The following is a 19,907-nucleotide window of genomic DNA, read 5'->3' as shown; positions in this document are numbered from 1 at the left end:
ACCACCATAAGGAGTTTGTTGTATATGACGCTTCGGCTTTCCCTTAGAAGTAGCAGTCAGACCCAACATGTAACCATAGGAAACAGAAAGATCAGCTAAGCTCACAGTCACACCATAAGGCGGTTGTGCCCTGGCTATTTGCAAAGCTTCTGAACTCCTCCTGGAGCAAAATCAAAAGGCATTCAGTCTTCAGGAAAAAAAAAGAAAAAACAAAGTGTGAAAAGAAAAGTTCAACTACTGAAGGCAAAAAAAGAGCAGCACCACAGAAAAGGAAAGAAAGCATTAGCATTAGCATTCATTTAGCCATTTACCGAGTGTAAAACAAACTTTAGTCAAAATTACAAATATTTACATCAAAAAATTGCATATTGTTTCTCTAACTCTCAGCTTTCTGTATTTCCGTTTTTTTTTTCATTGGGTCAGAATAAATATACAGCTGCTGCTTTACAAGACTGTCTTCCTTTTTTTTTAAAAAAGAAAATAAAAGTTATGCTTCCTTCTTTTATTGCACTTGACCTCTTCTCTGAAAGTAGAAAGCAAGAATATTGCTGAACTGAGCCTTTGGCTGTGACCCTCAAATTGTTTGTTATGGCTGCACAGGAAAGCTAAGTCCTACGTATGACCTTGAGGGTGATTTTATAAAAATCAATCAACTACTGTTATGATGGCCTCCCCACCAAGCAAAATAAATACAATTAAACCCATAATCACTTCTGTACAGTAATGTGCAAATTCAATGGGTCTCTTTAGGTGGAGTGAGGGACAGGGGGGAGAAATATGTTGAGGCTATTTGATACTTTGTGAGAACATCAGAAGCGCCATTCTTCTCAATTAACCCAGCAATTAGCCTCCACCTCGCTGCCCGGAAAAGAAATCTTTCTTTATGTGTCTTTACTGAAAAAAAAAAAAGAAAAAAAAAAAAAGAAGAAAAAAAAAAAAGAAAGAGAGAAAAACTAGACAGGAGGGGAGAAACAGCCAGACCAAATTATGAAAAAAAAAACCGGAATATTAAGGAAAACAAACCTGATAATAAGGTAGAGGCTGTAATCTGCCACATGAATAAGTACAGCACCTTCATGTCGTTGGCAGAACTGATTTTGTGAAAAGATACTTATCTTCTGAAGTGGTTGTGAAATGGCAGAGGCCACACTCAAAAAGGAAAGGAATTGGAAAGGTGATGTACTAGCACTTCACTTTGTCAGATATCCTGGACTGGCTCCGCCAATGTCAAAGGCCAAGTATCCAGAACATTTACCATGGAAAGAGGCTGGATCATGTAATTTTGAAAAAAAAAACAAATAAAGATGGAGTAGAGGACTGTGAGGATTGCTGTAGGAAGCTTCTCCTTGCCTCTGTCGTGAAGATTCACACTTACAGACATAGCAGCTTATATCCCTTCTCAAAAACTTCATTTAAAAAAATCCTTCTAACACAGGTATTCTCATAATGCATAAAAAAGTTGATATTTCCCATTCACATTGTGATTTAGAGCACTCTAGAGATTTCCTGAACTCAGAGGGAAGCAAAGTCTCCATTCCAAAGTGCACCTTTTACATGGAGGGCTTTTTTATTAACATCTTAGAGATGTTAATAGATGTTAACATCTTAGAGAGGGAACATAACCCCAGTTTTTAAAAAGGGGAATAAGGAAGACCCGGGTAGCTACAGGCCGGTCAGCCTCACCTCTGTGCCTGGCAAGGTCATGGAGCAGATTCTCCTGGAAGCCATGCTAAGGCACATGGAGAGCAAGGAGGTGGTTGGTGACAGCCAACATGGCTTCACCAAGGGCAGATCGTGCTTGACCAATTTGGTGGCCTTCTATGACGGGGTGACGGCATCGGTGGACAAGGGACGAGCAACTGACATCATCTACCTGGACTTGTGCAAAGCTTTTGACACTGTCCCGCATGACATCCTTCTCTCTAAACTAGAGAGACATGGGTTTGATGGACGGACCACTCGGTGGATAAGGAGTTGGCTGGATGGCCGCACTCAGAGAGTGGTGGTAAACAGCTCAATGTCCATGTGGGGACCGGTCATGAGTGGCGTCCCTCAGGGGTCCGTGTTGGGCCCGGCCCTGTTCAACATCTTTGTCAGCAACATGGACAGGGGGATAGAGTGCACCCTCAGCAAGTTCGCCCATGACACCAAGTTGTGTGGTGCCGTCGACACGCTGGAAGGGAGGGATGCCATGCAGAGGGACCTTGACAGGCTGGAGAGGTGGGCCTGTGCCAACCTCATGAAGTTCAACCAGGCCAGGTGCAAGGTCCTACACATGGGTCGTGGCAATCCCAGGCTGGGCGGGGAATGGATTGAGAGCAGCCCTGAGGAGAAGGACATGGGAGTGCTGGTGGACGAGAAGCTCAACATGAGCAGGCACTGTGCTCTTGCGGCCCAGAAGGCCAACCACATCCTAGGCTGCATCAAGAGGAGCGTGGCCAGCAGGTCGAGGGAGGTGATTCTCCCCCTCTACTCTGCCCTGGTGACACCCCACCTGGAGTACTGTGTCCAGTTCTGGAGCCCCCAACACAAGAAGGACATGGACCAGTTGGAGAAGGTCCAGAGGAGGGCCACAAAGATGATAAAAGGGCTGGAGCACCTCTCTTATGAGCACAGGCTGAGAGAGTTGGGGCTGTTCAGCCTGCAGAAGAGGAGGCTCCGGGGAGACCTGATAGCGGTCTTCCAGTACCTCAAGGGGGCCTACAAGAAAGATGCGGAGAGGCTGTTCAGTAGGGCCTGTTGCAATAGGACAAGGGGTAATGGTTTTAAAATAGAGGGAGGTAGATTTAGATTAGATATTAGGAAAAATTTTTTACAATGCGAGTTATAGAACACTGGAACAGGTTGCCCAGAGAGGTGGTGGAAGCCCCACCCCTGGAAACGTTCAAGGCCAGGCTGGATGAGGCTCTGAGCAACCTGATCTGGTTGGGGATGTCCCTGCGCCTTGTAGGGGGGTTGGACTAGATGACCTTTGAAGGTCCCTTCCAACCCTAACCATTCTATGATTCTATGATCTTTTGAGGCCACACTTTGCATTTACTGTCAACAGAAGAATTTTTTTTCGAATGAACAGCTCATTAGGGAGCTAGGATAAAAGTGACCTTCGGCAAATTTAATTCTACTTCTTTAAGTAAAGCTGAATGAAGCGTTAAAGCAAGAAAATGACAAGAAAGGTGATGAGAGATTATTTTTTGTAATCAATAATAAAAGTTGTTAGGAGAGCACCAACAGAATTGTCTTATATATCACTACTATGTCGTGTCCCTTCAACTAACAGAAAATCTCCTCTCCATGGAAAAGGATTTGCTGATTGAAAGGTCATCTCTTCAACTGGACTACTTTTTCCCATCACAGTGTAGGGAAGATCTGCTCTGGTTGTGCTGTGGGCACACCATGGCCACGTATAACTAACATTCCCACAGCCTTCAGCTTGCTTTTACCACTTCCTCTCCCTTGGTGTTTCACATGACAAAGCCACAGCATCCCCCATGAGACAGGCTTAAGCCGAGAAGTTGTATTCCTGGCAAGGATCCCTGAGTGGCAAGCAGCAGGAGACAACTGCCGAAGCTGGAATATCTTTACTGAAACAACTGATCCTGCACAACAAGGCTGCAGTGTGCTGGCAGCCCACTTATTGCTCATTCTCTGGCTCAAAGGGTGTGCATGATGGGGCCTCCAAGCAGAAAAAAAAAAAAAACCGCCAACCAACAAAGGTCCTCCTGTGTACAGGAAGAGGAATAGAGAATTTATGAGCTTTAAGTAAGAACAATCGATTATTTCATGGACCTGTCTCCTGCACCCTGTTGACATGCCCGCATGACTTTCAGATGAGCCATAAAAGTTGATTGCAGGCTGGACGGCTGCTGAGCAAGACACAAAGGAGAAAAGTAGCATGTTATGGTGGCTCCATCCCAAAGGCTGCCCGGACCAAGAATCCAAAACTCATTCTCCACCTCCCTGCATATGTTCCTCCACATCCATGATATAGAGCTACAGATCCCAAATTAGCTGTGAATTCAAATGCATGCGTATTTCCACCAGGACATCACCAACATGCTAAAAAGTTAAGCTTATATTCCAGCGTTTAATTGGACGGAGGCCTTAATCTCTCCCTGGGTGAGAAACCAGCAGCTGCTGGAGTACTCTCAGAGAGAAACTGTCTCCCAAGCTTGACAAGCCTGTGTTTTGTGGCTTGCTGTGCTCACAGCCATCTGTTCAGATGGAATGTGCTCCCTTGTGAGCCAGTTGGGCTCTTCCCTTAGACCACAGGAGCCAGGCAAAGACAGTTCAGATCAGTTGCCCAGAAGACACTGCCATAGGTATATTACCTTCAAAGAAATTCTTACGCTTCTTCAGCTCTTAGGTAGCCTCTGAGATACTTAGCAACACCTTTGACGCATTTGCAAGAGGAGAGCTAACCTGGCGGGGCAGAGTTATGGACTTCCCGAGATGGCTTCCAGCACATATCACAGCCCATCACCCAGAATCTAAAGAAGGAAGCTTCCAGATGAGCCTCGTGAAGGCATCAGGGTAAGCATTACATAGTGACATATAATGAAAAAAAACCCCATGTCCTTAGGCCGTTATTTCAAGTCTACAGGTGATGGATGTGTATGAAGCGCTTCATCCTCAGGAAGGGAAAAGTGCACTGGGAAAAGTGTACAATAAGACAAGGGGTAATTGATAGGACAAGGGGTAATGTTTTTAAAATAGCAGGAGGTAGATTCAGACTGGATATAAGGAAGAAATTTTCTACACTGAGGGTGGAGAACACTGTCCCAGGTTGCCCAGAGAGGTGGTGGATGGCCCATCCCTGGAAACATTCCAGGCCAGGTTGGCCGGGTCTCTGAGCAACCTGATCTGGCTGGAGACGTCCCTGCTCCTGGCAGGGGGGTTGGACTGGATGGCCTTTGCAGGTCCCTTCCAACCCAAGCCATTCTGTGATTCTATGATTCTAAAGCACAGAAGCGCTGTTTTAAGGAGCAAGATTATATTTCCCCTCACCTAGAGCCTGCCTGGGTGACCATTAGACCATTAGTGTCCCTATTTGCTATACCCCTTCACCAACAGTTTTCTCATTTCAGGCTGATTTCTGCCATTTGGATTTAAAGGTATCACAAATCGAGTTTATCTCCTAGTGTGTATTACAGTGGGTTGGACCTTGGTTTTAGCAACAGCCTGTTCATACAGCAAAAACTACCACAATGCATGGTCTGCTAAGCCATCAGAGTAAGAGGGGATATTTCAAAACTTAAGAAACCTAAGTGCAATCCTGTTATACAGTATGCTTCCTCCGTAGTTTTGCGCTCGTGATACGGATTCATGCCTTTGAAGGTATTTATTTGCATTTACAAAGGTTAAGAAGTCCCGGACCTCAGTTCTCAGCCCTCACAGATCACAACAACTGTATTTCTGTACCATATAAAAGTGTGTGAGGATGGATCTACTGATGGTACGAAGCTGCTACTGTACTGAGGGCCTGATTAGTGTCCAGGATAGGTGGAGGCAAACTCGGAAGAGTTACATCCCATAGTCAGAGGCAGTATCTGCTTCCCTGGAAGAGGTCCATCCCCTCCTTCTGTGCCAGCAACGGGAGGAAGAGGACGATGCTGCCACAGGTTTCAGCCTGGTCTCTGCAGGAGCCGTGTGTGGCTCCTTGGCCAGGATCAGCTTCCACCAATCTGCTCATCCTGTGACACCCCAAAGGAGTCTCAAGAGCTACCAAAGTTGCAGAAAATCTATTTCATTGGCAATCAAGAGCCCTGGGAGTCAAAAGTCCATGCTATAAGCCCATCTGAAACAGGATGGGAAATAGAATCCTGCAGCAGGTACCCAGACATGAGCCAGGGTTTATAGCTGGGGAAAGAACTGAAAAAAAAACATCAAATTGCTACAGATTTGGGACCTTAGAACCCTTCCTCCAGGAACGTCCATCTCTGCTAGTTGCACTCTACTGACTAACACAGAATTCCAGAAAAAAAAAAAAAAATTTAAAACACTAACAAAGTAAGGAACTGATGCCTTTAATTTTGTTTTGTTTTGTTTTGTTTTGTTTTAATGGAAACAGCTGGGACTTTAAGGCTCTGAGACTGTAATTATTGCAGACTTGGTACACCTCACTATAAGAATGTAGGAAAATATCACACAATACCAGGGAGAAATAGGGCTGACTTTTCTTCCTTTTAAATCTCAATTAAAAAATACATTGGATGAAATTTCCCATTAGCTGGTACTATTTGTACATCCCATGTTCTTTCTTTAATTAAAAAACATGCTTATTGCAATACTGCCAGAATCGCTTTTACGGTATTTTAATTGTAATGTCTCTGCCTGATTAAAAAAAGAAAATATGAACTAGAAACTGCCTGCAAAAAGTATCACAATGCACATCCCAAATGGGTTGAGCAAAATGGCATAGAAAACACTGCAGCACAGGCAGTTTCCAACTGTGCCTACTGACAAAGGATTTACGCTGGTTTTCAGGACTGGTTGATGCCATAGACAGGAAAACAGAGGGCAAAGTTTTTTCCTTGAGTTAATCCAAACTCAGTCTTTATCAACAGTGACTGAAGCACTAGTTATTTGACAGCTACTTATGCAGGTGTATCACCCATTATTTGATGCTCTTTGGTAACAGCATCAAAGCCTACTAAAAAATCAAGCAAAATCAATATTTGGATTCCTCTGCCCCCTAGATCTACTCGCAGGACCCATTCTAGCCACAGCCTAATCTAAGCGTGGGTTACAAGAGATCCAAAACATTGATGGCTAAGCATTGCTCTTGCGACGTGTGCTCAAAATCAGACAATAATGCCATAAGCATGTTTAAGGCTTGCCAGTTCTCTCTCTCTCTTTTTTTTTTTTTGGTTTTTTTTTGGGATCTCATAGTTTGGGAAAGAAAACCCCACATTACCCGTGGTATTTTGGAAACTGGTTGCACAGTTTTTAAAGGCAGAAACCACAGATTAAGTGGGTCAGACCTTTCCCAAAATCTTAGCCTGGAGCCTGACCATAGAAGAGGGAACTGGCATACTGTTTTCAACAGGACTGCTAAGATGCAGCAATGCCTACAAATGATAGTGGCCAGGAAGAGCTGAGACAAGTAATTATCAGGGCTTTTCTAGAACAGGGTCCAAAACAATCATCTCCCTTACTCATGCAAGGATGGCCAACTCAACGTTGTCATTGCAAAGGCAATTGGGGATCTTCAACTCTACTCTGGTAGCATAACACCAAAATTCATCCCCAAGATACTCCTGGAAGACCAGGTAGCGTTTTTCATCTCCAGACCTTCCTAGAGCACTATACGTTCAGACAAAGGCAATAGCACATGTCTGAGCTATCAACCCATCAGACACAAAGGAAGCACTGCGCAAAGGAAACTTCCATCCGTCCTGGGTTATCATAAATATTTCCATACTTGTGATGTTGGGATTAAAAAATAACTGAAATTTACTGAACTTACAGAGTACAATCTTTCTATCTTGTATCTTTTCCTCAACTGGTGTTGTCTGAGCAGTTTCACAGTCTGGTTATTAAACATTCTACTGCTGATAACCACTTGTTCATGCTCCACTTTTAGAGGGGGAAGTAGAAGCTGCTGAGCTCTCGTGGCAATGAGCAGGACCCAGCTTCCTAATCCTATTTCTCTATTGCTTTTGTCTCCAGATCTTCAGCCCAGACAGTCTGGTCACTACCAGACCCACTGTGTATTTGTCCACACGTTACCACAGTCAAAGCAGGGGCACTTTAAGGCTGCAGATGAAGCTGACATCCCTGCTGCAATACTCTTTAAACAATTTCTGCAATGTTGAAATCATCAAAAGGAGACAACAGAGGCACAGTATTCAAAATCCTTATGGTGGTGTAGAAAAGGGGTATTTCAAGAAATGGGCCTGTAAACACGTGTTGGGTTTGCTGGATACGGGACCAGAAAATGGGCAGTACGGTGTCTTCACAGAGGAATGGACTCAGTTCTATTACAGCTTTTTTTATCAGCAAAGTCTGATATGTTCCCACCTTGTGAGCGACTCAGACTGATGCTGAGTCATGAAAGCCAAAGGGAGCAGAACTAAAATTTAATCCCATTCTCCAGCTCTGACTAAGGAAAGCTCTCCAGCTAGAATAGGAATGGGATGCTGCAATCAAAGAAGGTATCTACACCCACCTGCAGGTTAGGGGCTTATTTTCATGCCCATCTTGCAGCTGGGGAAAGTTGTCAATGATTTGACATGCTCATAGACTTGGTAGTTGCTGCTCTAAGGGGATCTCCCAACTGTGATTGTTCTTAAGATGGGTACCTATAACATTTAAGATGAACAAGCATTCGGTGGCGCGTATTTGTCTCTGTAGGAGCCTAAACAACTCCCTTGAGCTGAACAACTTAAAGAAAGGTAATCCAATTTAAGAAAGAGGAATCCAACCCAGTCTCAGATCAGAGTAGATCTCAGCATGTCTTGACTTCACATCTCACCAAGGCTGAACAACTAGTAGCACCAGTGTAAGTGAGGGTGGAGGCAACAAAGAAACTTCTGCAAAGGTGAAGCTCAGATAAACAATTACCGTGTAGGTTTCTGCTTCTAAAATGTTTGGTCGCTATGTTTGGCATGTAGCAGTGCAGAAAATAATGGCATCTAGAATATTTTAATGCTGCTTTCCTAACTGAATCTTCGTTATAAAACAAGCTTCTTGGAAAACATGACAAAGGGGAGAAATTGTTTGAATGTCAGATGAACAAAAGCCATAAAGATACCGCTCCAAACTTCATTAAATTCAATCAGTCCTCCATTTGCTTCGTGAGTGCTGACTCATAGATAGAATGTGTCTTTGAGCAGGCCCAAAGTTCAAAGGGTTTCTGCTGTGATATTGTGCCATTCTTCTTCACAGAGACTGAGCCCCAAAATCCTCAACCTGAACTGTAGCCAAAAGTCTCAGAAACCTGGGGCTCTGACTTGTCTCCTCTATTGTAAGTCATAATCACACCAGGGTTAGGAACAATCTTGCATCATCCAGATTTAGGATTTTCATTGGAGAAGAGAGGGAATAAAATTGTACTAAAAAGTTTCAAATTTTTTTAATCTCAAATTCTTACTTGATTTTCTTTTTAAAAAAAAAACAGGAATGATGCCTGGTGTGGAAATTCTTGAAAATCTCTGAACCTAGGCTGAACAAATTCAATCTTTTTTGAAATAATAGGGATAAATTTGTAAAGTTTTTTCTCTATAAAATCATTGTTCAAAGTTAGATTAAAATATAATTGTCAAATGCAAATTTCTCATCATTATCTCAATGAAAAACTAGTACCTTTAGCATCTTTTTAATGCAAAATCATTTTTAGGGTCATTAAACATAGAAAAACTCCTCTTACTGTTTTTTTAGCTCCATTTCAGCAGAGGCTTACACATAGGCTTATCTTTGAGCAAGCAATTTCACCAGAACAAGTACATTTCACTTAGTACCAAGCCTGTGCACCACAGTTTTCACAGCCAGGTCCTGATTTCCAGGAATGAACATTTCTGGCACTGAATCACAATTAATTTCAATTCTCACTTTGACACCCACAGAGCTATACCTCCTGACACTTATCCTGAATTTACCACAGGGTACGTGAACCTTGCAAACCCAGCGTTTCCCCCCCGGAAGTGTTCTCGGTTATTTCCTCTCCACAAGCCATGCTCTAGGAACCTGAGTTATTTATTGCATTTGGTAGCTGTGACCTGTAATTCTGTATCGTTAATTTTATAAAGGCTTTTGCAACATGCTTGCCTTAAAGACGTCAAACAGAACAGAGTTGGTTGTTGTTATCAGCGCTGCCATTATCACTGAACACCACTCAGGATAGCAGCGCTTTCCGTAGCTGAGGGGGAAAAAAATGAAAAATAAAAAGAAAAACAAAAAAGAAAAAAAAGCCTTCGTACTCATATTGTCATTATGCCTCAAACAGCATAAGCAATGCCTTCTGCATACATAATAATTAAATGCTTTCCCCATCCCCCATCGCCGTCCTGATGTCTCTACCGAGAGCAGACTCATCCTGCCTAACCAGGTGTCACCTTCCATGCAGGAGCTGAGCAAAGGAAGGGAGGATCATGGCCATGAAAACCTCCAGCCCTGGAGGAACAAGAGCACGGAACCCTCCCTTCTGCCGACCTTTGAGATGCAGTAGGTTGAGGTTGGTGGTGGTGGTCCCCAGCAGCAGGGTTCGGCCTTCTTCTATTGTGACGTTATCGCCATCTCGCGGCTGGTGGCCAGCAGGCCAGCTGGAGTCCTCATCCCACCGGCCACAAAACTGAAGGGCAAGCTGGAAAGAAAAAAAAAACACAAACAAAAAACACATAAAAGTTCAAAGCTCACTCCTTCCTACCCTTCAGAAAGTCAACTCGCTGAGAGCACAGTAGAGGGGATGCCAACGCCACACTGGCTACTTTCCCGGTGGGACCTCACATAGAGCGAAGGGATGGAGGGGCATTGGGGTTGGAGATGTTCTTGGCCTTCAGAAATGCCTGTCACAGATTTGGGAATAGCCCTTTGTCTCATTCTGATCTGGGTTACAAGTGATTTGCTGCAGGTCTGGCTGTGGAAAGTCTGCAGGTTTCCTGGTGTGTGTCTCTCTCTGCCTCCCAAAAAGTAGAACTGCATGCTAATTGCTGGCAATGTCTTAAAAATAGCCTTAAGACTTTAGAGTTAAAACATCCTGCTAAACGGGCAATATTTTGCTTTACAGGCTTTTTCAAAGGCTGTCCAGCTGCTCTTCCGCATCTAGAGACATTCCTCCTTTCAAATACCTCTTTAGCCTTCTCAGCTTACCCAGTATTATTGTTGCCTCTCCTTTGATGGCTGGCACATCAGTGCCAAATAAAGGACTGATTAACTTGAAAACAGCAAATGAACAGACTCGTGACAAGCAATGGCAAAATGATGTCCGCGTCTTTCGAGTCATGGCTCCTCCTCGCCTCTGAACTTAAAGCACGCGCTTTGCAGTGAAGGTTTGATCGATTTCTTGAGGAATATTTTTGCATGGACACGTGTGCGCAAGTGTGGACATAGCCGTTCATAACATGCTCGTTCGGACTCACACACGAACTAGCAAGAGCAGCTTCAACTGATCTGAGGTGGGGAGAGAAACCAGACATGGAAATATTTGTGGTCCTCACTGAGTTGTGCTAATCCAAAACAGCAGTGGAAGGAATAACCTCAACACGAAAGCGAAATGTAGTTACTCCATTTTCAATCAGAGTGCATCATGTACATTAAAGCTTTTGCTCCGACGCTGCGGATCAGTTGAATCAATACTGGTGGTCTTATGACAGTTATTCTTTTGACTGTGCTACTGTCAATTTTAGCTTTCTGTGCCTGATGTTTTATACAGTATTTCCCACATTACCCATCTGACCTAAAGCAGTCAGATAACTAATATATGATGACTTTATCCTAATTATTTACACCAGGGAATGGGTGTTGGTTCCCAGGCTAAATGATACAATTGCTTTATGCCCATCCTGTCTGTAGGGTACGGATTCTGGTATTTTTCATCCTCTGTCCCACTCTATGATTTCCATACGGAGGGAATTACTTGGTTCAATTTAGACTGAAGCCTGGGACTGAATTAAAACACTCAGTGAAAACACCTGGGGAGCTAAGTCCCCTGCATCAGAGGGAGGGCACCACTCTGTCATTACAGAAGTACGGACAAGCCTTCACATCTGTACACAACTGTTACAGACAGTGCAATTTCTCCATCGTTGCTAAGTGTAATAGGACAAGTTTCATCTTCATTACTTGCAAGCATACGTTTATCTATTTCAGAGATTTATGACAAAATTCCACTGAAAGGCTAGATTTCTTTATGCACTGTCTTTCCAGAGAGGTTGTGAATTACTCTTCACTGATAGTTCTTTCAGACAGATTATACACAATATACAAGGGTGTACAATAGATCCACTGAGGAAAAAAAAAAAAAAAGGTTAATTAAGCTTGGTTTTATCTCAGAGCAGGGGACAGAGGAGGAAACAATTCATGGAATGGCAGATACACTGCTTATCAAGCGAGCTGTAGCACAAAATTTCAAATTCCATAAATTCCTGTGTGGCACAAACCCAACCAATGGCACCAGCGAAACACTGCATGATGCGGTTGTGAAATGGTGCAATCCATCAGAACATTTTGTTGAGAAGGTTTGTTGAATGGCTTAAAGTCACTCTGACATCACTCTAACCCTCTGAAGTTGCTTAGAAGCCTCCAATTAACTCTAATAGGAAAGCAAGGGCATAAAGAATGCACCAGCTTGTTGTTCCTAGCACCAAAAACTTAGTAAGCTGTTGATAGAAGACTTGCAAGAGTTAAGAAAGATAAGCTCCTTTTCAGAATTTGACTTTCTACCTAGAAAACACACTATCTCTTAATTTAAGGTTCTTTCTATACATCAGTGTTTCAGCGATTCTTGCTAGGTTTCTGCTGTACCTTTTAGAAGACACCATACCAATTAGAATCATAGAATCATAGAATGGTTAGGGTTGGAAGGGACCTTCAAAGGTCATCTAGTCCAACCACTCTGCAAGAAGCAGGGACATCCCCAACTAGATCAGGTTGCCCAGAGCCTCATCCAGCCTGGCCTTGAACATTTCCAGGGATGGGGCTTCCACCACCTCTCTGGGCAACCTGTTCCAGTGTTCTACAACCCTCATTGCAAAAAATTTTTTTCCTAATATCTAATCTAAATCTACCTCCCTCTATTTTAAAACCATTACTCCTTGTCCTATTGCAACAGGCCCTACTAAACAGCCTTTGCCCATCTTTCTTGTAGGCCCCCTTGAGGTACTGGAAGACCGCTATCAGGTCTCCCCAGAGCTTTCTCTTCTCCAGGCTGAACAGCCCCAGCTCTCTCAGCCTGGCCTCATAAGAGAGGTGCTCCAGCCCTTTTATCATCTTCGTGGCCCTCCTCTGGACCTTCTCCAACTGGTCCATGTCCTTCTTGTGTTGGGGGCTCCAGAACCGGACACAGTACTCCAGGTGGGGTGTCACAAGGACGGAGTAGAGGGGAAGAATCACCTCCCTCGACCTGCTGGCCACGCTCCTCTTGATGCAGCCCGGGATGTGGTTGGCCTTCTGGGCCGCAAGAGCACATTGCCGGCTCATGTTGAGCTTCTCATCCACCAGCACTCCCATGTCCTTCTCCTCAGGGCTGCTCTCAATCCATTCCCTGCCCAGCCTGTATTTGTGCCTGGGATTGCCATGACCCAGGTGCAGGACCTTGCACTTGGCCTGGTTGAACTTCATGAGGTTGACACAGGCCCACCTCTCCAGCCTGTCAAGGTCCCTCTGGATGACATCGCTCCCTTCTAGTATGTCGACGGCACCACCCAGCTTGGTGTCGTCGGCGAACTTGCCGAGGGTGCACTCTATCCCCCTGTCCATGTCGTTGACAAAGATGTTGAACAGGGCCGGGCCCAACACAGACCCTTGAGGGACGCCAACACGGACCCTTGAGGGACGCCAATTCAGTTCCACCAGAACCCTCTGGCATAAAAGCTAGTAGCTCATACATGCAAGTGTAATTAGGCACAAGAAATGGTTGAAACCATCTGAGAAACTAAGAACTATCTACCATCTGAAGAGCATAACTCAGAAAAGATGCACATACGCTGAAACTAAGTGCTCTATTATATATACATATATATTGCCTTACAGAATAATAGAATGGTTTGGGTTGGAAGGGTGGGCTCTAGTTTAGTCTGACTATGAGCAAGTTTTGCCCAGGAATGTAGGATGGTCCCAGATGTGATATCTCCCTTAATACTGCCAGAGATTCACATTTTCTGCTGTTCTCCCACTATCCTGGGAAGCAACTGTGGCTACATGTCTCCACAGTAAGAGGCAGCCCCTCCACCATCGACCTAAACAAAGATGCAGATTTTGTTGCTGAAAAGAAAGTTTACTACCCAAGAATTATTATACAGAGGCAGAAAACAAGTTCGCCAAGGTCATAAAAATCTCCATTGCTCCACCCAGTCCAGACCTAAAGGTTTCCAGTAAGAACATGCCTGGCTTAGTCTGCTGCCACATACACTACCGCATGTGCATATTTCAAATGATTTTTCATTTGTATTATTTTTTCATTTTTTTTTTAATAAAAGTAAACAGATGAACATCAGCTAATAACACAGGACCAAGAACTGTTTATAATGACTTGTATCATCTTTGTGTTGTCATGGAAAGAATAAATCTAAAGCTCCCTTCTGAAGAGAGAAAAGGAGTTTTGCTCGAGGAAAGTACTTTAAGTTACCACGGCACAGAAGAACATACAAGGGGTTTAGGGGGAAAGTAGCTCTTTAAAAACTGAGGAAAGACATTGTACTGATGGAGGGAAATGAGATAGCAGAAGATTTTATTTGGTGAACCTTCTCTTGCAGCCCTAAACTCTTCGATACGATGATAAAGCACCTCCTTAAGATCTTTGAAAGAAGAAAATGTGGTCTAGTGCAAGGCTAGTGAAATGGCCAGCTGCCCTGAATCACAAGTACAATGTGCCTGGACCCTGTGAATCCCATAATATCACCCCCTCCCTGCTTTCTGGGAGAAAAGCACAGTGCAATCTCCAAGTGTAATGGACATTTAACGTTCCTTTGCTGAATGGTGCTATATGTCCAGTTCCTACTAAGCAGCCCATGGTAAAATAACACTGACTAACACACACGTAAACTAATTGCACATCCCTCACCAAGCAGTGCAGGTAACAGACTCACTACTCTAGAAGTCATAGAACCATAGAATAGTTTGGGTGGGAAGGGACCTTTAAAGATCATCCAGTCCAACCCCCCTGCTAGGAGCAGGGACATCTCCAACCAGATCAGGTTGCTCAGAGCCCCGGCCAACCTGGCCTGGAATGTTTCCAGGGATGGGGCATCCACCACCTCCCTGGGCAACCTGGGACAGGGTTCCACTACCCTCAGAGTAAAAAAAAAAAAAATTCCTAATGTCTAATCTAAATCTACCTCCCTCTATTTTAAAACCATGACCCCTCATCCTGTCATACCAGGCCCTGCTGAAGAGTCTCTCCCCACCTTTCCTGCAGCCCCCTTTAGGCACTGGGAGGCCGCTCTCAGGTCTCCCTAGAGCCTCCTCTTCTCCTGGCTGAACAGCCCCAGCTCTCTCAGCCTGGCCTCACAGGAGAGGTGCTCCACACTCTCATCTAGCCCCGCTAGTTTCCCTCCCTGTGATCTTTGGGAACCTTCTCAGGTATCATACCTGTTTTTTCTAGCTGCCCTGTTATCAATATGAGGCAGGTTTTAGCCCATACTGACCCTACAGACACCAAATACTACTCTCTCTGCATGCTAAGCATGGCATGGGGGACTTTACTACCCTGCAAGCTGAGCGTGCTCTTACGACCATTGAGATGGACCTACTCACTCGAGACCTCGAAGAAAAAACAGTGAAAGTGCCATCTTATCTCTCAAAGGTTTGTATGGCCATGTCCTAAACATCTTCATCATGCAGAGATGCCAACTCCTTTCCCTCTGCCTGCAGCTGAGCAGGATAAGAACATCCACCCTCACTGATTTTTCATAGAAGATAAACTCTCTCCTTTTCCTTTTTTTTCCCCAGCTTGGCACCCAGCATTTGACCTATGGCATTTAATTTAAACACTTCTCAGTAAGACTGAGGAGCAGCAGCAGCTGCAAGCACCATGGTCATGGCTCAGTGCCCATCCCATGCGTGTTTGCTGAATGAACCAGGAGGAACCCGCAGAGCTGGGGAAAGCAGCTCGGCAGCGGCTAGCAGTGGGCATTTTCCTTCTGTTCTTCTTCCAGTTTCAGCGCTGGGCACATCCAATGGCAGGGACCTTGAAAGTCAGAACAAAGGAGAGAAAAGCTGGGATAAAATGATCCCTGAATGATGAAGCTGGAGCTGGCTGGCTGCAGCGAAGCAGTAGCTTCACACTCTGGTTTCAGCATATGTCAGATAGTTGGAAAGGCGGTTTGGAGGAAACGGAGCTTATGAGACCACAACTTCTCTGCATTCATCTTTGTCACTGTCAGTGCTCACACCTGAAAGCGGCCAACTTCAACTAGGTTTGACAGGAGAAGTGAGATCACAAAGATGCTCTATTCCTGCAAGGTTCATGAAAATCAGTAGCTAGATTGAGGCAAGAGACTCTTCTGGCGTTTTCCCCAAGGACACAAGTAGAGCATGAACTGAACTCCTAAAATGGTCACCCAGACTTTTGCAGGACGTACCCTCACATCAGACATCCATAGCAAACCGACCCTGGCAGCATCTCACATTTTGAATCCAGTACAACAGATGATGCTAACTCAGTAGGGAAACAAGCCTGTGAAATATGGGCAGAAACCCCAGGTGGGTGGGAAACCACAGGCACTGGGAATCCTTAAGGAGACAGTTGTTCTTCCTGGGGCACCAAATATGATGAGGACCAGGTAGGGGATCTGACATGAAAATTCAATGAGCAGAGTCCTGCAATATCTTCCCATTTGGTGCCCAGACCTTGTGTACCAAAGCCCATAGCTCGTGTACAACACAGGTTAATTTTGGGGTGTATCAGCTCCCTCCCCAGTAGAGCTCCAAAATCATGAATGAATTATGCAAAGATAAAATAACATTTTAGTAGCATATGAAAAAGATGCACAAGCTCCTTGTAATTCAGTACACTATCCCCTTCCACCCTGCTGCACCTTCTTTCTCCATTTGCAAGCAGATTTCTTTCCATTTTCTTTTTTTAGCTGCTGCTGTTGTCAGCCAGCCCAGGGTTGCCTTTATGTCAGCCTTTGGGGACACGATCTCTCAGTACCAGTTTCTCAACTCGTGCCTGTGACTACCGGGGCTCTGAAACAGCAGCAGCAACTGCTGCAAATGAATAAATAACAGCGATGTACTCACATTCCCACACAGGCTGGCAATCAAGTCACAAAGGGAAGGGATAGCCATTGACCACTTCTTCAATGTTTGGTTTAAATTTCTGTAAGTAATAACCATTCCGCCAACACAACATACGCTTATCCGGTGATTTTTAACTCTTTCTCCACCAAAATGCAACGTTTGGGCTTAAAAGTGTTGAGAAACTACTATTCAAACACAGTATGGATCATTTGATCTCACCTCGTGGTAACTTTAACAATTTGTTTGGTTAAGTGGGGTTTTTTTAGACTACAGTCCCAAAAAGAGGACTGCAACAATTGCTATAGACACAAAGACAAGAACCTCATCCTTTGATTGGAAAAAGACTGAAATTTTAAAACCAAACCAAAAATGAGGGGTGCAGTTAAACACAGGCTCTGCTTGCTGCTGTGCTCAGCACTGTGGGTTTCAGCTGGGAGTTACCTGCAACACGGCCATGGAGAGAAATCAGAAGTCAAGTGGGTTTTCCCAACAAGTCCATCCCTGGCAGCCAGCTCCATCCTTTCCCTCAGGCACGTTTGACCAGACACGGAGCACAGGACTGCTCCTGCAGAACAGTAACCCGCTCCACATGCAAGAAACTCTTCGGGTTGCTTCCTACAATTTCTAGTAGGAGGATGCATCCCTCCTGGCATGCACGGCCACAAACACGCAAAGGTTTCAAACGCTGCAGAGCCAGCAGGGATTGACACCCAGAAGGCAGCCTTTTCCTTGGTGCTGACAGATCGCTGTTGAACCAGCAAGTACCGAGAGCAAGTGTTCCTGTCCTCAGTCACCACGGAGAGACAAGGTTAACATTTTAAGTGATGGAGTACAGCTTCTATTTCCCCACGCCGTAGACCCACGCCACGTTTGAAAACACTTTAATTTCAGTGATGGATACAGGGAGCTCACTTTCCAGGCTGTGAACTCGTGACAGCTCCTCAGTTTAATACATCAGGAAAAGATTTACACCCCTCACCCAACCCCCATCCACCTGAAGGAAAGAAAATAGTGTATTTGGAGGGAAAAAAAAAGAGGAGGGGAGGTATTTTATTACACTAGATGTCTTTTACAAGGGAAGTATTTTCAGCCATCTGCTCTAATTATTCCTCCTGTATTGGCCACCATCTTCATGAAACAATAGAAATAATTACCTCCTCAAGGGAAAAAAAAATATTTACAGAAACAAACAAAAGCTGATTATTTTTAGCTCCTAGGGAAAAAAGAAACAAGCTACTTCTTAATGAAGGAGCAATTAGGAAGGTGGGTAGAACACCTATAATTAAAACAGACAAATTGGTGCAGGCTCCTCCCCTCTACACATACTTGAAGGGTATGCAAATACATGTTACTTGCTACAGTCAGTGGAGTTAGCATGCAAAATGCTGCCCAGCGCCCAAAGAAAGTGAATCTGACTCTCGGCACCATTCCTTGCCTCTTCTGCTTGTAGGACCTCTAAACCTTTGTCAAATTAACTGAAAAAAAAAACGCTCACCACAACTGCAAAGTCACACAATTTCAGTTGGCATGGATAGGTCTTCCTCTATATAACCAGCATCCCCGAGACAAGCATGATAATTTGCTCTTTCATCCTGCTGTTGCAAGAGCTGTTTCCTGTGTGCACTTCATCACTCAGTGTAAAAAAAAAAAAAAAAAAAATCATTTTTTCTATATAAACCAAAACCAAAAGAGGACTTTTGCAGTCCTCTTTTAATTTTTTGTAGTGTATAACAATGAGAGAATGAAGGCATATAGATAGCTTAATGGAAAAGATGGAGTAGAATCATTCCAAAGAGGACAGAAGATACTGTACATTGTGCAAAACCGAGTGTAAGCAGAAAAAAAAAAATCTCTCTACTAACAGCACAGGGCAACACCTTATTTTGTAGACAAATATATTGATTTGGACATCCACACAGAAATGTGTAGAACTTAGTTGTCTGTGCTATTAAATCAAAGAATGGCCAAACTGAAGCTGGTCAAAGCTAATAACGACTGCAGAAGTACCCAAGGCTTCTCCAAGAAGCCTCAGGACAGAGGGTACCATCTAATGCTCGTTACAGGAGCGCAGCAAACACACACCAACTGGCAGGGAAGAGCCGCACACCAGCATGACGCGAATCATTTGCAACTCTAGGTAATTTCCTTGTCATACCTGGAGTACTGTGTCCAGTTCCGGAGCCCCCAACACAAGAAGGACATGGACCAGTTGGAGAAGGTCCAGGGGAGGCCACGAAGATAATAAAAGGGCTGGAGCAGCTCTCTTATGAGGCCAGGCTGAGAGAGTTGGGGCTGTTCAGCCTGCAGAAGAGGAGGCTCCGGGGAGACCTGATAGCGGTCTTCCAGTACCTCAAGGGGGCCTACAAGAAAGATGGGGAAAGGCTGTTCAGTAGGGCCTGTTGCGATAGGACGAGAGGTAATGGTTTTAAAATAGAGGGGGGTAGATTTAGATTAGAAATTAGGAAAAAATTTTTTACGATGCGAGTTATAGAACACTGGAACAGGTTGCCCAGAGAGGTGGTGGAAGCCCCAGCCCTGGAAACGTTCAAGGCCAGGCTGGATGAGGCTCTGAGCAACCTGATCTAGTCAGGGATGTCCCTGCTCCTTGCAGGGGGGTTGGACTAGATGACCTTTGAAGGTCCCTTCCAACCCTAACCATTCTATGATTCTATGATTCTGTGATTCCAAAAAGGCCAATTTTCGCTATGGAAAAGCAAACAAGACAGAGATTAAGAGTTACGAGTGTTTGCAGGGTTTCTCTTGCCCACGCAGCAATTTCAGAGAAGGTGCCTTCAAACATTAAAGGAGGCCGTATTGGGTTTCTTCAGAAATCAGAGTGACAAAGCAATCTAGTGGACATTACTATGTGATCAGCAACCCCTTAAAGGATTTTCGTTCACATGCACTTCAACACAATCCTCCAACTTTGCCATTGACTGAGGCATTTCCAAGGAGCTTTCTAGACTGGATATGGGCCAATAGAAAGTAACAAAAGAGAACCTCTGGAGAAG

General features: G+C 44.4%; 1 protein-coding gene across 1 annotated transcript in view; it reads right to left on the bottom strand.

Moving 5' to 3' along the window:
* The window catches only part of PKHD1 (PKHD1 ciliary IPT domain containing fibrocystin/polyductin), a 269,755-nt gene that overhangs the window by 171,337 nt on the left and 78,511 nt on the right, over positions 1 to 19,907 (bottom strand). Inside the window, exon 35 of the mRNA XM_086744158.1 lies at positions 10,150 to 10,300. Coding sequence (XP_086600284.1) covers positions 10,150 to 10,300 — 151 coding nt within the window. The remainder of the gene's footprint in view (positions 1 to 10,149; positions 10,301 to 19,907) is intronic.

This window comes from Chlamydotis macqueenii, chromosome 3, assembly GCF_036417535.1.
Source record: "Chlamydotis macqueenii isolate bChlMac1 chromosome 3, bChlMac1.mat, whole genome shotgun sequence".
Lineage (NCBI taxonomy): Eukaryota > Metazoa > Chordata > Aves > Otidiformes > Otididae > Chlamydotis > Chlamydotis macqueenii.
Note: the sequence above shows the minus strand (reverse complement) of the source record. Positions and strands in the feature narration are given on the sequence as shown.